This window comes from Balaenoptera borealis (genome assembly GCF_965194805.1).
Source record: "Balaenoptera borealis genome assembly, chromosome: 3".
NCBI lineage: Eukaryota > Metazoa > Chordata > Mammalia > Artiodactyla > Balaenopteridae > Balaenoptera > Balaenoptera borealis.
The window spans coordinates 33,841,057-33,859,926 of record NC_138866.1 but is presented as its reverse complement, the minus strand read 5'-3'; the positions used below and the strand labels follow the sequence as shown (position 1 = coordinate 33,859,926).

The following is an 18,870-nucleotide window of genomic DNA, read 5'->3' as shown; positions in this document are numbered from 1 at the left end:
CAGACCAGGGCTCAAACCCGTGTCCCCTGAATCGGCAGGCAGATTCTCAACCACTGCGCCACCGGGGAAGCCCCCAGCCAACTCTTATACAGTGTCTACTATGTGCTAGTCTCCGTCTCAAATTTCCTACCTATTTAATTAATTTACTACTTAAAAAGGTAGGTGTATATTTTATCATGCCATTACGCAAGTGAGGAAAGTGAGTTAACAGAGAGGTTTAGTAACTTGCCCAGGGCCACCCATCTGGTAAGCAGTTCAGCTGAGATTTGAACCAGGAAGTCCACTCTAAGAGCCCATGCACTGAAACACTATACCTTTTCTTTGGCATGTACAATACATGTGTGTGTTAACTTCATTGAAACAGAACATAAAACACAGTCAAGTGCACAAATCAAGTGTGTGACTCAGTGAATTTTCACAAGGTGAGCACACCTGTGTAATAGCAACCCTCCCCAAAGAACAGAACACTACCAGCCCCCCCAGGAGATCCCAACATACCCCGCCCCAGTCTCTACCCCTTCCCCACCAAGGGAAACACTCTCCTGAATTCTCTCACCTCTCTTCTGGGGGTTTCTTCCTTGTCTTTCTATTTTAATCACACTGTATTTCAAGTATCATGGGGTCTGCTGCTAAAGTTAAAAATATTCTATTTTGGGGCTTTCCTGGTGGCGCAGTGGTTGAGAATCTGCCTGCCAATTAAGGGGACACGGGTTCGAGCCCTGGTCTGGGAAGATCCCACATGCCGCGGAGCAACTGGGCCCGTGAGCCACAATTACTGAGCCTGCGCGTCTGGAGCCTGTGCTCCGCAACAAGAGAGGCCGCGATAGTGAGAGGCCCGCGCACTGCGATGAAGAGTGGCCCCCGCTTGCCACAACTAGAGAAAGCCCTCACACAGAAACGAAGACCCAACACAGCCATAAATAAATAAATAAATAAAAACATCTGATTGTCTTAAAAAAAAAAAAATCCTTAACCTCATTTCATTAAAAAAAAAAAAAAAAAAATATATATATATATATATATATATATATATATATATATATATTCTATTTTGCAGGAGTGGAGGTGAGGGTGGTGGAGGGAACACATTCCCCAGATAAGAGAAATGACTGAGGGTGGGAAAGTTAGGGGCAGTTCTCCATCTCCCCTCATTCTCTTTGCCAGTAAGTGTGAGGCTCTGCTCCTTTCTCCAACCTTCTCTCCTGGGACTACATCTCCCAGCAGGCTGTGCTCTGACAGCTCTCGGATTTAAATAGGATTCTGGGCTACGCTTAGAGCCAGGCTGTTGCTGAACACCCAGGAGCGAGAGGAGCTGGAGGAAAGAGAAGCAGCAAGAAGCAGCCAAGAGTTGGAGCCAGACCAGGAGGAGCCCGAGCCAGAGTTGGAGTCAAAGTTGTTCTTGGTAAAACAGCAGCAACTAAAGAAGTTGAAAAGATGCTGGTTTTCTTAGGACTGCTCACCTCCTTCCTTTCTTTCCTGTATGTGACAGCTCCATCCATCAGGTTTGTCTTAATTCAGTAACTCATTCAATAGTTTACAAAGCCCTGAATTGGGAGCCACGGAGCTTGTAAGAAGATGAGTTCTTAGCTGCAGAAGGAAGAGAAAGGGATGGAGGCCAAGGGAGAGAAAGTCAAGGCAGGAAAAGCAGGAAGGAAGGAAGTAGCTATGAATACTGTGGTGGAAAACGAGAAGGAAGCACCTGGGGCTGGGAGAGGAGGGGCGGGTTTGAATTCTGATGCTATTGGAAGGCTGAGTGGATGACTGTTAAGTAGCTTGACAGACATCTTATGGGGGAGTCCTTGCTCTTTCACTCTATTCCCTTGGGTTCCTCTGAAGGTCTCCCTTTCTTCACTGTCCCTAGTCAAGGTGGCCCTGCTGCGTTACGGTGGGTGGTCATTGCCGAGGGACTCAATTGTTAAGTACCAGGCATCTGGGGAAGGGAACAAACTCTCTTCCCTTTGAGACTACCCTCAACTAACATTTTGGGTTGGCTCTTTTGTGTGGGATTTCTGGAGACGTCAAAGAAATGTGTGTTATGAGTAGAGAACTTTTAAATTGTTGAAGATAAAGAAGGTTAAATGGACATATCAGAGACAGAGTGTTGCTCTAGGTCCTGCCATAGAAACCTGGGTTTGGGTTCCAGTTTTGCCACCATTAGCAAGTGACTTGAACTTCCCTGAGCCTCAGCTTTCTCCACTGTAATGTGGGGATAATAACAGAGTGGTTGAGAGAATTAAATTCCCTTGGAAAATGCCTAGCCTAGTGCTTGGCAGCTGGATGATGCTCAGGTAATGTTAGTTTTACTTCCTCCCGTCCTATTTTTGGGAACTTATCAAATCAACTCTATGTAAAAGGACGTTCTCTGCACAGAGGTCTGAACAAGGGAGGTTTTCTCTCTGTGCATTGATGGCGAGTATGAAATCTCTAGTGGGATGGCAGAATATTCTAGCTCTCTAAAACTGGAGAGGCAGCCCAAGAGCCGTATTTCTATATGGGACCCTGGAGGTGCTGTTCATCAGTTACTCACCATTGATGCTTATTGAACGTGAGGGCTCAGGACCACTGATTCCACTAATGCCCATCCCCCTCATGTTCTTAGGGCAGGATAGAGAAGGAAGATGACCTCCGGGAACCTCTAGAGATAAGAGCGAGGTATCTTTGTTGTTTAACAAGGAACCATTGGCCCTGGCTCAAGAGAACTTATTCTATTTGCCCAGATGATCATTTGTAGCTTCCGGGCACGTGACCTCCCAACCTGAGCTGATAAGCAGGAGACTGCCTTGCCCACTGGGAAGACGCTGTCCCCTGAAGATTAGCTTCTTTAAGTCTCCTGACAACAACGAAAAGAAATCCCTCTTTGAGGCTGGGTGGATTTTATGTTTCTCAGTCTGGGATTGGAAAGGATGGTGCATAAATGTTTTGTTTCTCTTGCCTGTAGGAAGTTCTTTGCTGGTGGGGTCTGTGGAACAAACATGCAGCTTCCCGGGAAGGTGGTGGTGATCACCGGTGCCAACACAGGCATCGGCAAGGAGACAGCCAGAGAGCTTGCTCGCAGAGGCAAGTCCTTCCTTTCCGTTTCCACAGGGCAGCACCTCCTGCCTTTCTCACTAGAAACTACTCACGTTCCCTTATCTTTCCTCCTGGGCTTAGAAGTTCTGGCCAGGAACTCAAGGAACCTGGGATTCAAGTCCAGCTGTGACACCAACTTACTTTGTGGCTTAAACTTTCCTTCCTTCCTGCTCCTTCCCTATTATATAAAGTAAGGAAAACAATGATGTTCGTGTATAATATTGGTCAGGTCAGTTATTCTAAAAGGAGATCCTAAGCCTTGTTAAGTATCAGGGTGTAAACACCAGGGTTCCCAGCCTGGGGTTAAGCTGATAGCAAGGAGAATCTGGAAGCGGCAATTTAGCCACTCACTGCTTTAGGGATGACGCGGGGAATGCTCTGTCCACCAGTCCCAAACTCACTTACTAGACTCTTCTTCAGCCCAGGGTCTGAACACATTGCTGTCTGTTTGTTTTGGCCCCAGGAGCCCGAGTATACATTGCCTGCCGAGATGTACTGAAGGGGGAGTCTGCTGCCAGTGAAATCCGAGCTGATACAAAGAACTCCCAGGTGCTGGTACGGAAACTGGACCTATCTGATACCAAATCCATCCGAGCCTTTGCTGAGGGCTTCCGGGCAGGTGAGGCCCTGGGGGTTGGCTAGAGAGGCAGGAAGCTGGGTGTGGGAGTGGCTGCTCCACCCTGGACCAACTCTGACCCTTACATCAGACCCATCATGGCTTCCACTGCACAGGTTCTGCCACACGAACCAGCAGGGCAGGGAATTGGCACGGGGATGGAGGGTGGACAGGCTGGGCGGGATCCTTATCATCTTCTTGCCTCAGCGGTGGGAATGCTGGAGGTGACAGCTCCCTGTCTGGGCTTGTACCTTGGCATCGAGGTGTGGCCCCGATGCCACTCTCTTCTTTCATCCTGAGAATCAAACTTCTGTGGCCATAGGCACAAGAGGAAGTTGTGCTGCTGCCAATATTCTTCTGTATCTTGGAAAATGACCATCTTCTATCAAGGACTATGAAATCCATGAGGGACAGGAACCATGTCTGTCTTATTTTACCACTGTATGCCCAGTGCCCAGCCCAGCTCAGAGTCAGTACTAAGTACACATTTGCTGAATGAATGGATGAATGAATGAATGGTGTCCAGGAAGATAACAGCAACTAAAATTAGAAACCCAGGACTTCCCTGGTGGTGCAGTGGTTAAGAATCCACCTGCCAATGCAGGGGACACGGGTTCGAGCCCTGGTCCAGGAAGATCCCACATGCTGTGGAGCAACTAAGCCTGTGTGCCACAACTACTGAAGCCTATGCACCTAGAGCCCGTGCTCTGCAACAAGAGAAGCCACCACAACGAGAAGCCCGTGCACCGCAACGAAGAGTAGCCCCAACTCGCCGCAACTAGAGAAAGCCCGTGCGCAGCAACAAAGACCCAACGTAGCCAAAAATAAATAAATAAATAAATAAATAAATAAATTTATATATATATATAAAATTAGAAACCCAATGACAGTGGCTACTGAATATCACTGAGATAGGTCCAAAGGCAAGGAACAAACACTCAGGACTGGCAGCTAGCTGACTCCTTGCTAACCACATGGTCTCCTTGGTTGTGCTCTTTAGAGGAAAAGCAGCTTCATATTCTGATCAACAATGCAGGAGTGATGATGTGCCCATATTCCAAGACAGCTGATGGCTTTGAAACCCACCTGGGAGTCAACCACCTGGGTGAGTATCTTAGAGTGAGTAAAAAGCGAGACATATGCCATCATGTTCTCTGTAGGGAGATGACCCTGTACCAGTGCTGAGAATCTCCACTGGTCCTCATAGAGACCAAGATTCTACTAGACTGGAGATATTGGTTTTTCTTTCACTATCTTCTCCTAACCAGTACAAAAAACAGAGCTCCTCCTATTCATACCGTTAAGAAACCCCCAAACTTAGGAGGTCCCAGGAAGAAGAAGGTCCTTCTTGAATGGGACTGTGGTAATGCAAGACCTGCCAAGCAGGGTCAGAAGTGGGGGTGCAGAAGTCTGTGTTTGCCTGGAGGGGGGGTCATATCCATAACTAAGGACCAAGCAAGCAAGGGTTGGTCCATTGTGGAGGCAGACCTTGAGGACTTGAGGCATGAGCGAGGCTAGTGTTCAGAGCTCGAGGCAATGGCTCTAGTGAGGGGATCACAGAACAGGTTCTCTGATCCTCTGCAAATGTTATTTTCCCTGACGATTCCATCCTTCCTTCTGTACATGCCCACAGTTGTGTGAGCATAACCAGATGGGGGATGTCAGAAGCCATCAGTTGCTCCTGACCGGGGCAAGGGCAGAGGAACAAATAACAACAGATTACGTATATATTGCCTTACCTGTAGTCCAGCTCTGACCCTTGCCTTGAGGACTCCACTAACTCAGACTGACTGCCCATTAGCACTAAGTTACTCATGGTATCAAAATGTTCACACCCAGAAGATAGTGAGCTAGTGATGAAGCCCTGTCATACATCAGCTCCCACACCCCGAGCCCAGGCTGCGGTCCCACTCTTCAATCTCCCCTGCTGGCTCTCCTCACAGGCCACTTCCTTCTCACCCACTTGCTCCTGGGGCAGCTGAAGGAGTCCGCTCCTGCACGGGTGGTGAACCTGTCATCAGTGGTCCACCTCGCTGGCAAGATTCGCTTCCATGACCTCCAGGGTGAGAAGTCCTACAACCGGGGTTTTGCTTATTGCCACAGCAAGCTGGCCAATGTGCTCTTTACTCGTGAGCTGGCCAAGAGGCTCCAAGGTAAGTCTAGAGAAAGGGCCAGGGTTAAGACAGCAAAAGCAGGGGCTTCAGTCCAGATTAGAGGTTCACAGAAACTTCTGAAGTCAGGATGTCAAACGTGCACATTTCAGTGGCAGCTCTGTGCACTAAGGAGAATGAGGTTGTAAAACAGAGTAAAAACAGAGTCCTTGCCCTTGGGAAGCTTAAAACTGAACAGAGGTCAGGAACCTATAAACCTTATGTGTTTTGTCACATCTTATTTCATATTTATCATCTCATCTGATTTTTCACAACAACCTCTTGCAACAGGCGGAGTAGGTATTGTTTTCACTATTTTATGGGTCCAAACTGAGGTCTAAAGAAGCGGCCGGCTCAAGATTATATGGCAAGTGAAGGAGTGAGGACTGGAATGTGGGGACTCTGTTTTAAACCAGGGTGCTTCCTTCACTGTGCCATTTGCTGAGGTTTACAGCGTGATCTGAGCTACAGAGCTGCCACTCGCTGCCTGGAGTCAGGGTTTCAGATACTTGGGTCTGAGTTCTTGCTCTACCACGTAGTAGCCACATGTGTATACAAATATGTCCCTTTAACCTCCCTTGACTTCATCCCCTCAACTGGAAAATGAGGTGAGGCCACTCTTGATCCTATGATTCTGTGCTCCCCTGGAGTTTTTGCTGAGCTTCTGACACTGACATCTGTGAATCTGGAGGACCATTTGCTACAGTGAATAAGCCAGAGTTTGGGGAAAATGGTATTTACTATCAGAATGCAGAAAGTAGAAGAATAGGGTAATCATTTAAATGAATACTAATAATGACAACGATAATTGAGAGTTTGTGTGTGCCATATACTATCTGTGTCTCAACTCATTTAATACACTATTCCTATGAGGTAGGTGCTATTATTTTCCCCCTCCCTACAAAAGAAGAGATAGGCACAGATATCTTAAGAAACTTGCCCAAGCAAGATATATTAATTCCGAGGCGAGCCAGGATTCAAATCCAGGCAATCTAGTTCGGAAGTCTATGCTCTTTACTCTACATCGAGGTTCAGACCTTGGCCATGAAACCAGCTAGGTGTGACCTTGGGCAATTTACTTAACCTGTCTGTGATGAGAACTCAGTTTCCTCAGCTGTAAATGGGCTTCTTAATATTACCTACCTCATGAACCTCTTTGAGAGTCAAATGAGTTAACACATAAAACACGTAGCACTGCCCTTGTACATAATAAGTACTAAAAATAGTGGAGGCAGCAGGGGTGTCTTGGGGGCATGTTAACTCTCATCATTTCCATCAACACCCCTCAATCTACACCTCATAAAATGTGCTTGCCTGGCAAATGCAATTCACAACAAGGTCCTAGCTTCCTACCTTCTAACAGGATTGCTGCCCCTAAGACCCTCCAATAGAAATTCCAAAGATACCATTTAAGCCAAAGATTAAGATGACATTAAAATAGAAGGATGTTCAACCAAGCATTCCTTTTGGAGCATAGAAGGCTGAGAAGGCTATAGATCTTTCTGGATAAGATCAATTAATTACTCATGAGATTCTACCTGGCTAGAGGGGGTGTCTTCTGAACACTGGGGTTCTGTTTCCCAAGTCTCTTCTTCTCACTCGTGCATGTTGCTGCAGGAGATAGCTGTTTCCCTGGCCTCGGAGTGTGTCTCTGGTGTGACTGTGCCCTCTTTGTCCTAGGCACGGGGGTCACCACCTACGCAGTGCACCCAGGCATCGTGCGCTCCGAACTGGTCCGACACTCCTTCCTGCTGTGCCTGCTCTGGCGGCTCTTCTCCCCCTTCCTCAAGACGGCGAGGGAGGGGGCCCAGACCAGCCTGCACTGCGCCCTGGCTGAGGGCTTGGAGCCCCTGAGCGGCAAGTACTTCAGGTGCGCAGAGGCCGCATGCGTTCTCCCCATCACCTGTGTGCATGGTGAGGCATAGGACTCCCTGGGCTTTGCACCTCCAGTGGCCAAGTTTCTGCCTGATGGGGGAATCCAGGTTCACGTTGGGCCAGTAGACCAAATGCTGTTACTTTTCTAAGGAAACTTACATTTGAAACATGGCAAGAGTTGGTTTTATGGCTCTGTTTCAAACCTGTGTGCCACAGTTCCAGGTAAGCCTTTGTAGAGCCTTTTTCTCTTCCTTGAAGCTTTTGGCTGACTTCCTTCATGAATTTTTAAATGACACATAGCACGAAACTCCAGGGCAAAATCACCTGTCCCTAGTGTGAACTCTGTCTCCCAAAGCTGCGAAGACTGGCACTATCTGTTGGAACATAAAAATAGACATTCTGGTGTTGAGGTTTATCACAAACTCAATGGGCAATCAGAGTCTGGGAATATAGGGAAGCCCAGATTACATCTCTTTCCATTCCATGACTTGATCCAGCCCAGTCTGCTTTTCTGTCCCACTTTGTTCAAGATGGTTCATTGGTACACCATTTATTAAGTGAAGCATTGAAAATAGCCTCAGTGTCCAACAATAGGGGAATGGATAAATGATCATAGCTAATGTTGCTTGAGCTCTTACAACATGTTTGGCACTCTTCTAAGTCTTACGTGTATTAATTCATATAATCATCACAACTCTGAAAGGTAGATCGTATTATTGTCCCCATTTTACAGATGAAGAAACTGAGGCACAGAATAATTAGCTTGCTCAGGGTCATATAGTTTATAAGTGGTAGGCCTGGGATTTAAACCCAGGCAGTCTGGCTCTAGAGCCGTGCTGTTCAGCATGGTTGCCACTAGCCATATATGGCTACTGAGCACTTGAGATATGGCTAGTCCAATCTGGGACATACTGCACGTGTAAAATGTACACCAGATTTTCAAGACATAGTGTGAAAAACAGAAATGTAAAATATCTCATTAATAATTTTTACATTGATTACATGCTGAAATAATTTGGCTATGTTGGGTTAAATAAAATATACTACTAAAATTAATTTCACCTATTTCTTTTCACTGTTTAAAAAATACTTTAAAATTTCTATTAGGAAATTTAAAATTACACATGTGGTTCACATTTGTGGTTCGCATCATATTTCTACTAGACAATGCCACCCTGGAGTCTGGGTGTTTAACATCACTGCCTTAATCATGTGATAAAAAATAATACAGTCACTATATAAAAGTATTTTCGAATAATATTCAATTAATGGGAAAATGTTAGTGATATAATATTATGAGAAAAAACTGAAGTATAGAACTATATAATTATTCACTGTAAATGCATAGAAAACAGTCTGAAAGGATACACAGCAAAACATAAGTAGTAGTTACTTCCAGGGAGTTTGAGGAAGAGTTGGGGGGCGGGGGACAGTGTGAAGGAGGATTTTAACCTTTTACTCTAGGTATTCCTTTATTATTTAAAAATAAATTTTAAAGATTATATATTAATTCATTACTTGTAAAATTAAAATTGTACATTTTTAACAAGAGAAAGGTATCCTCCCCAAACTAGGTACAGTACGATCCCAGTTTTTTTTTTAATTAATTAATTTTTAAATTTTTAAAATTTATTTTTGGCTGTGTTGGGTCTTCATTGCTGTGCGTGGGCTTTCTCTAGTTGCGGCGACTGGGGGCTACTCTTCATTGCAGCGCACAGGCTTCATTGTGGTGGCTTCTCTTGTTGTGGAGCACGGGCTCTAGGTGTGTGGGCTTCAGTAGTTGTGGCTCGCAGGCTCTAGAGCGCAAGCTCTGTAGTTGTGGTGCATGGGCTTAGTTGCTCCATGGCATGTGGGATCTTCCCGGACCAGGGCTGGAACCCGTGTCCCCTGCATTGGCAGGAGGATTCTTAACCACTGCGCCACCAGGGAAGTCCAAAACTTCTATTCAAAGAAAAACACCATGAACACTGTGCTCTGCCCCAGCCCCCCTCACCTGCTCATCCCAAAACAAAACAGGGATGCTTAGTCAGGGGTTCATGGGGCACAAGGGGTCTGTGGATAGAATTTAAGGGGTCTTCGAACCTGGATGGAAAGATAATTTCATCTTTGGTTTCACTAACCTCCATCTGAAATTTGCAATTTCCTTTGATTATGAATGTAGGAAGTGAACCGCAGTAGTAGTGATACCTGTGACTTTGTCCCCAAGAAAACTATCAATAATTTCATGTCACATTGCAATTGTTGCAGACACCTCAGGATGTCACTTCTGCTCGTCAATACTTTGAAATCTGGTGGTGATTAGACCCAGTGCTAGCTCTTCTAATAGAACACATTACTATCCCACACATTGTTTTTAAAATATCTTATACTATATATAAGATAGATAACCCTCAAGGACTTACTGTATAGCATGGGGAACTCTACTCAATATTCTGTGATAACCTATATGAGCAAAGAACCTAAAAGAGAATGAATATATGTATATGTATAACTGAGTCACTTTGAGGTACACCTGAAACTAACACAACATTGAAAATCAACTACACTCCAAAAAAACTAAAATTTTTAAAAAGTCAATACAAAAAAGAAAAGGAAATATTTTAAAACTGCATTTCAATACAGTTAGTTTCTTTTTATCTAATGTATTTTATTACACATTTAGAAATATATTCTGAGGAAGAGGACATAAACTTTTCCAGACTGTCCATTTTCACTCCTGGATGTTCACCCCCTTTCTATGCCCTCCAGTGACTGCAAGAAGACTTGGGTGTCTCCAAGGGCCCGGAATAACAAAACGGCTGAGCGCTTGTGGAACGTCAGCTGCGAGCTGCTGGGAATCCGGTGGGAGTAGAGCTGGTGGAGTAGGCACAGCTGTATCAGGCCCAGTCTACAACATAAGGAAAGGGGACCGAGGAGAAGGCCCACCCTGCAGGATTGTCCTGGCTGGCTGCTGTTGCGAATCCTGCCCTGCTCTGATACTCCTGACCCTTCTAGAAATCTTCGCACACCCAACCCTCTCGTGAGGCTGGCTCATGGCACGAGACAGTCACACCTACAGAGTATTCTTCTCCAAGACTTGCAGAGTCGGCCACCCTTTCGGGCCAGGAGGACTGGGCAGATGCCAGGCTGGGCACGGGGATGGCAGAAGAAGCTGGGAAATTGGGTCAATTTCCTTACCGAGACCAGCTAGCACGCTCAGCTGAGGTGACAGGAGCATCGACGTCACTTCTTTCCAGGGACTATAGACTCAAAAACTCTTGACTGATCTCTTTCCTCTTTGAAACATTAATCTGGGGTCTGGACCAACTCAGGAAAATCTTGGCTCAACCTTGGCCGATTTTAGTTCCTTCCTCCGAGCATCCTGGAACCACGATGTGAAGCTGGACCTTCCTGTTTTCTTTTTCCAGTACTGTTTTAAAAATTAAAAACAGATTTTTTCAGCTTTACGGAGATATAATTAACATATTGTGTAAGTTTGGACCATCCCATTTTCAATGTAGATGGTTTCTTTTTCTAAAGAGTTCCCTTTTACCTCAATTTTTAGAGAAAATAAAGACTGCACATTCACCTTATTACCTTATTTATTCTCTCAGGGTAGCAAGGGAGAAATGAAACCAAGTTGTTGTTTTTGTTTTGTTTTGTTTTAATATTTATTTATTAATTTGGCTGCACCGGGTCTTTGTTGACGCGTGTGGGATCTTTGTTGTGGCGTGCGGGATCTTTAGTTGCAGCATGTGGGATCTAGTTCCCTCACTGGAGATCAAACCCGGGCCCCCTGCATTGGGGACACAGAGTCTCAACCGCTGGACCACCAGGGAAGTCCCGAAACCAAGTTTAATGAGTACTATCTCACCCTACCCACCCACCCATAACCTTCTTATAATATCTCCTCTGGGTGCAGAATAAGATGGTTCAGTTGAGTATTTTCTCTAGTTTCTTCCAGCTCTCATATTTGATTATCTAAGAAGTGATAGGAGTGACAAATTATACAGATGCTGAGCTTCACTATAGGTTAAGCCCAGAGGTAGTAGAGGACTTCATTTAATTTGATACACAGATGCAGAAAAACCAAGCTCTGATAAACCCTCTGCCTAAAATCATAGCTCTTTTCTCTTTTGGCCTCCCTGCTCTCCTCTGCTGTGGCCTTGGGTGACCTGTTTCTCACCTTAAGTGCTGAAGGTCTCCAAGAAGAGCAGAGAGACATGCCAAATCTTTTAGCCAATTGACCCAAGAAGTTATGTTATTGCTTCCAGTTTGAAAGCATCCGAAGGGCATGTGGTGACAAAAATCCCCTTTCCTTCCATAGCAAGTAGACTTGAAAAACAAACAAAAAACCATTTTACTCTGGAAATTTTCGAATAGATGAAAGTAAAGCAAATAGTATCATGAAAAACCCCACGTACCTTCCTGTCACCCAGCTTCAACGTTGTTAACATTTTGTCAATCTTGTTTCATCTATTTTTCCCATGACATTTTTTTGGGGGTCGGGTAGATATTTTATTCTATTTTATTTTTAAAATTTATTTATTTTATTTTTGGCTGTGTTGGGTCTTTGTTGCTGCACACGGGCTTTCTCTAGTTGCGGCGAGCAGGGGCTACTCTTTGTTGCAGTGCGTGGGCTTCTCATTGCGGTGGTTTCTCTTGTTGCGGAGCACGGGCTCTAGGCACGTGGGCTTCAGTAGTTGTGATACACGGGCTCAGTAGTTGTGGGTCATGGGCTCTAGAGCGCAGGCTCAGTAGTTGTGGCGCACGGGCTTAGTTGCTCTGCGGCATGTGGGATCTTCCCGGGCCAGGGCTCGAACCTGTGTCCCCTGCATTGGCAGGCAGATTCTTAACCACTACGCCACCAGGGAGGCCCTAACACAACATTTTAAATCAACTGTAGTTTAATAAATAAAATTAAAAAACAAAAACAAGTATAGTCATTTTTATCAAATTGGAATCTTCTCTCTCTGGAACATTATTTTCAGAGAACAGAATGCTAACAACATTCAAAAGATTGTTCTTTAAAATATATGGAATCCTTAGAGTTTGTGTGTTTGGAATCCTTTGGGCTATTACATTTTACACTTTTTTGTTTGCCAGATTACTTGCTAGTATGATTGGCTTAATGAAGTTCATCCGATTCTTGACTTGTATCAAATGCCTGAAGTCTGAAATTTGAAAAACCTCTTTGTATGTTTTCTAAGAGACTCAGAGAGCTTGGGGCCAATTGCTGGGGGCAGGGGGGCTGAGAGCCTCAGTCTGGAGTACAGGGGCTGGGGAATGGCAACCGAGCAGGGCCTAGGACTCAGGACCAAGACAGAAGCTTGAATATAGAATCCTCAGAGTCTGTAAATGCTAGAAGGGGCCCATCTAACTTGGGGAGGCCGATGAAAGCAATCTGAGTGGGAATCTGACACCCAAGAGGGAAGGACAGCCTAATGGCCTTAGGAACTTTGTAAGATGATGGCTGACCTTAAGGTCATGGTGTTTGGTAGAGAAATACTTCCTCTTGAGTTTTAGGGCGGGGGTTGGGGAAGATGGCGTTCCCTGCATTATCACCTAACCCTGGTCTCTGGAAAACACAGAAATTGCCCCAATTCTGCTTCCCTAGTCATAACTTCCATACTGTAGATCCCCTCACTTCCTGAAGAATGGCTCTACTTGAAACATGCCTCCTTTCCTGCCATCCTAGGCAAGTGGCACAGCTTAACCAGTTCAAGGAGGTACAGGCTGGAGGTGGTTACTCCTGACCACAATGCTATGCTGCTTCTCATTGAAAGAAGTCTGTGAAATATTATTTGGCCAGGAAAAATATTTTAAATTGGAAGTTTTCTCTCCTATCAAATTTTCGGATGCGTTTATACCTAACAGTAGTGATGCCAACTATGGGAGAGCTGAGAAGCAAAGAATGCAAAAAAACAGAAAACAAAACGGACAAAAAAACCCAAAGAGGTGTGGGTATTGATTTCACATTTTGTTGGTATTTTCGGGCTATCAAGCAATCATTGTTTCCCTTTCTCCCTTGTTCAGATTCCAGACTCCGTCATTGCTCGTGGCCTTCGGGTGCTCCCATGAGACAGCCTCCCTCAGCACTACTCCTCTTTTGGAATCCTCTCATGCTCAGGCTTCATCTTGCTTCTGTGTAGCTCCCTGCCCAGCACCGAAAATGTTGCCTCATATGTTCAGCCTGGGCAAGGAATAAGTACCAGCCTTGGCCTCTTGCTATGTTTCCTGAAGAGACTTGCCCCAAGGTCACCACCACACAAGGGAAAGGTCTTGGCTCAGCACAGACAAGGCTGGGAATCCAGTGGCTGAGTCACCCTTCCACCTTCCCATCTCTGCTCCTTAGATTCTCCCACGACCACAGAGCCATTTTCCTTCCAGTCTGTTTGTGCTATGGATATGGCTTCCAGGCTTCCTGGCTTCCTGGAAGAGTGCTCCTTACAATACAGGAGACAAAAATCATGGATGAAGGCACAGGAATGACAGTCACCACGGATTTCTCTGTTCCTAGGTGTCTCTCCAGCTGTCCCAGGTCACTGCCTTCACTATTCCTGGTTTCTGTTATGCTTTGAGACTCTCAGCTAGCCTAGCCCAGGTAAGGAAAATCTTTCCCTTTGGCTCCACTGAGATTGGCTTACATTTCTTAAAAATAAAACTTGTCTGGGAAACTAAAGGGAAAGGAAATCAAAGAGACATATGAAAATTGAGAAGCAAACAGTTCCAGACCACAGATTACCTAAGGGATGACTAGCTGCCACAGATTACCTTAGCTGGCACTTGGTCCTTGTCCAATTCAAGTCTGTGCTATGTGTCACCATGCCTTCAAGCCCTGGAGGATCTACCTTGTGTGTTTGGCCTCTTTTACAAGATAGACACCCACTTTGAGCAATCTTAGGCCAAAAAACCATGGAATATTTTGCTCATAAATTCAAAGAAGGGTTGAAACTGAAAAGTGGGAAAGGGTAGGGATAGATCTCAGAAATAACTAGAACTCAGGAATCAAGAATCACCACATTCCTATATATGTGCCTTTCTCTGGATGTGGGCTTCATTTCAGAGTAAGTGGCAAGACACTTGGCTGTTGAAAACTCTCAAGCTTTACACCTTGTGGTTTTTACCATTGAAGAGGCCCTGCAGCTATTTTCTATTTTTAGTATTTAAAGAATCTCAGGTTTGGCTTGCGTCTGATGCTCACTAGGAAGCATTCAGCTATGGTAAAGGGGGGAAGAGTCATGTGAGAATGTGACAGCTGTAGAGGTCGCATTTCAAATCAGGGAGAAAAACGTGGACTGTTCAATAAATGATGTTGAACAAATAGCTATCCAGGGACTTCCCTGGTGGTGCAGTGGTTAAGAATCCGCCTGCCAATGCAGGGGACACGGGTTCGAGCCCCAGTCCGGGAAGATCCCACTTGCCACGGCGCAACTAAGCCCATGCGCCACAACTACTGAGCCTGCACTCTAGAACCCACGAGCCACAACTACTGAGCCCACGTACCACAACTGCTGAAGCCTGCGTGCCTAGAGTCCATGCTCCACAACAAGAGAAGCCACCGCGATGAGAAGGCTGCGCACCACAATGAAGAGTAGTTCCTGCTCGCCGCAACTAGAGAAAGCCTGCGCGCAGCAACGAAGACCCAATGCAGCTAAAAAAAAAAGTGAAAGTATTAGAAGAAAATATAGGAATATATCTTTAAGACCTTAGAAGAGGGAAGGTCCTTTTGAGATATGAAAAGCAAAAAGCATACAGGAAAAGAGGAATACAAATAAAAAACACACCAAATATTAAGTTAAAAGTCGTGATGTTGATGGGTATTCTTGTAATTCAGGTCAGGTATCCTGGGAAATAGATTCTGAGATGGACATTTGCACACAGGGAGTTTGTGGGGAGTTCTCTTGGGATCAATACCTAAGGGGGAGTGATGGAAGTAGGATTGGGCAAAGGGCAAAGTGGAACTGTGGTGCAGTCACACAAAGGCTTAGATGATCCTGATCCCACAGGGAGCTCTGGAACTGAGCTGTCCTGAATTGAGGAAAGGAGGTTGACTTTTATTCCCCACATTGACCAGTCAGTGGATGTGGGCAGCTTCCACGAAGGGGGCATGACCTGGGTGAAGGCAAGTTCTAGAGAGAGACTCAGCTGTGAGCTGTCAGCTACCTACGTTCCCGGCATCTGGGGGAATGGGGGCATCGTTTCTGAAATGAAGAAGCTGGTTGGCACCCCACAGCATCTGTTACACTGATATATAGATCAGAGAAAAGAGTAGTAATCACATTATATAAAGAACTTTTACCTCTCAGTAAGAACAAGACATAGTACCCAACAGAGCACTTTGCAAAAGATATAAACAGGAAATTTGCAGAAGAAATAAAAATGGTCAATACACCTTAGTAATGATCAGGGAACTACAAATCAAAACAAGATGTGATTTTTCAACGGGCAGATTGTGAAAAATTAGAGAGCTTAACAAATTTTGGCAAAAGTCTAGGAAATAGATATTTTTATACACTGCTGGTATGAGTGGAAGAAATGGTGATGCCATTTCTACCCAGAGATCTACTTCTTAATATCTGCAATAACATTACTATGTGTGTGTAAGGAGGCATTGCTTGTACTAGAAAAAAATTGGAAACAACCTAAAAGTCCATCAATTGGAGAAAATGAAATAATCTTTGGTATAATCACGCAATGAAGTAGTACATTGGATTTGGGGTAATTAGTCCAAAAAAATGATTATACACACACACACACACACACATATATATATATATTTATATAAATTGATGAGTTGCAGAATGATGAATATGTGCAGGTGATAAGATTTATATTTAAAAATTACACACATCTAACATGATACCATATATTTTCTATGGGTACATATATAAGTACGTAACAGCACAGAAAAAGGTCGGAAACTATATACAATGAACACACAAGAGAGGTTGCCCTTGAGAAGAATTATGGGAAATAATATTTCAATTAAAAAAAAATAAGAATATTTTCATATTTTACTTGGAAATTAAAAATTAGTAGTTTCAGCAGTTGCTGTTGGCTACCACTGTCACTGTGGCCCTGATTAACCTATTGCAGTGCTCTCAACCCTAGCTGTATTTTAAAATATATAAAATGCCTTGGGACTTCCCTGGTGGCGCAGTGGTTGAGAATCCGCCTGCCAATGCAGGGGACATGGGTTTGAGCCCTGGTCCGGGAAGATCCCACATGCTGCCGAGCAACTAAGCCTGTGCGCCACAACTACTGAGGCTGAGTGCCACAACTACTGAAGCCCGCGCGCCTAGAGCCCGAGCTCTGCAACAAGAGAATCCACCGCAATGAGAAGCCCACGCACCGCACTGAAGAGTAGACCCCGCTCGCAGTTACTACAGAAAGCCCGTGCGCAGCAACGAAGACCAAACAACGAAGACCCAATACAGCCAAAAATAAATAAATAAATATATTAAAAAAAAAAAAAAATATATATATATATAAAATGCCAATGCCTAGGTCTTACCTCAGATTCATGTTTAACTATTCTGTTCTTGGGCAAAGCTTTGGGAAGTCCTGGATGATTTTAATGTGCAGCTGGGGCTGTGAACTGCTGATACAAGGCAATCATGGTGAGCACATTTCCCTTGCAAGTGATTGATTCGTTATGGAAAAAGCATGTGCCTCAATCATGGGGTATGGAAGCTTCTGGGAGAGGGCTACCTCACTGACTAAAAAGTGAGACATAGGAAGAAATTTTCTGTCTTCTTCTGTTGGACATTGTCATGGCTGAATATGACATCTGAATCTACCACAATTATCTTGAGTCATGAGTGGAGCTGAGCTGACCCAAAGACCAAACTCACATGCTGAAGATGGTAGAGGGAAAGATAGAAAGAACCTGGGTCGCTGACGATAAAGCAGTGAGTCACCGAATTAGCCAAGACTGGATTGCCCTCCCTTAAGACTTGTTACATAACACGATAAATGGTCCTTATTGTTGAACCCTACGTCCTAACTGACACAATAGTATTATGTTGAGCCATATAAAATTGCTGATATTCTACCATTTTTTAAAACTACTTTTTTCCATCGTCACTGCGGATGCAAGGCAGATGTCTTCCTGACCTACTTTCATCACCTTCAATTTCATTATCTGTTTCATTATATTTTTCTCCACCCCAAAGATCTGTCATCTTTCATTAATTTCAGTATCCACAGTGATAACTGATCTAACATCCCAGTACAGAGTCTTAATAGCTCTGCTATTCATTCACAGGTATTCGTCCAAATTTTAATCTATATGTACAATCTATTTTTTCTACATATGGATATATGATATCTCTTAGCCAAAACAATCAGCTGAGAAGATAAGAAAACATGATGTACAACTTGTTCTGATAGAAAATAGATTAACTGCTGTAACAAACAATGTTAAATTTTAGTGGCTTAATGCAAAAAAGTTTATTTCTTGCTCTTTTCATAATCCAATGCAGGGATCAGAGTGGGAAGGTAGCTCTGCTTCACATGGTTTTCAGCTCAATAAAGTCACTAATTACGTTGTTTTAATCGCCCAATATTTTGTGTTCTAATGGCAATAGTTATTTAACTAAAGGATTAAAAAAAATACAAAATGTACTTGTATTCAAAGTATATGCAATTTAAATATATTTTCATAAAAATGTAAATTAAAGAAATAAAAAAATTATTTTAATGTCTTTATTTTTCTTCTAAAATATTTAAATTATCTATCAAAATTAAAAGGCAAAATATAAAACATTATAGGATGAATATCAACATTTTAAATCAAAATTATTTAAATAAACTAATTTTTTTAGTTTTTAAAAATTTAATTATTTCTATGAATTTTTATAAAAATAAAACTATTCATGATTCTAGTGTTCAATGTCCCTTTAACCACCAATGTAAACAATGGATATCATACTTCTTGCATGTTTCCTCTACGCCTACATGTCTATCAATTTAAAAGTAATATAAATTAATTATTTTGTAGCCTCCATTGTACGTGTTGCAAACGCATACATACTGAAATATGGAGAGACAAGAAAATAGACACTCAGCACTACTACGTGAAAATGATACTCATTTTAATGCAAGTCTCCATTACGATCATGCTGAGAAAGAATTTGACAAGTTAATTAATTGTCTTTTCCCCAACTGCTTCCTCTC

The 18,870-nt window shown here is 43.8% G+C and overlaps 1 protein-coding gene across 6 annotated transcripts; it reads left to right on the top strand.

Annotated features, from left to right (window-relative positions):
* The first annotated feature begins 668 nt into the window (after positions 1-668).
* Positions 669-17,032, top strand: RDH12 (retinol dehydrogenase 12). 6 transcript variants are annotated; one of them, XM_082384401.1, is made up of 7 exons: positions 669-1,502; positions 2,939-3,057; positions 3,533-3,688; positions 4,686-4,790; positions 5,629-5,838; positions 7,516-7,705; positions 13,726-17,032. In XM_082384401.1, exons 1-7 carry the CDS (start codon positions 1,435-1,437, stop codon positions 13,895-13,897), a joined length of 1,020 nt encoding a protein of 339 aa, XP_082240527.1. In that variant the 5' UTR covers positions 669-1,434; the 3' UTR covers positions 13,898-17,032. The 6 variants fall into 6 exon arrangements, with proteins under 6 accessions (XP_082240527.1, XP_082240528.1, XP_082240531.1 ...); XM_082384402.1 differs by lacking the exon at positions 13,726-17,032 and adding an exon at positions 10,373-10,575 and having other exon boundaries at positions 7,516-7,749; XM_082384400.1 differs by lacking the exon at positions 13,726-17,032 and adding an exon at positions 10,459-11,282 and having other exon boundaries at positions 670-1,502; positions 7,516-7,749.
* Positions 17,033-18,870: the final 1,838 nt, after the last annotated feature.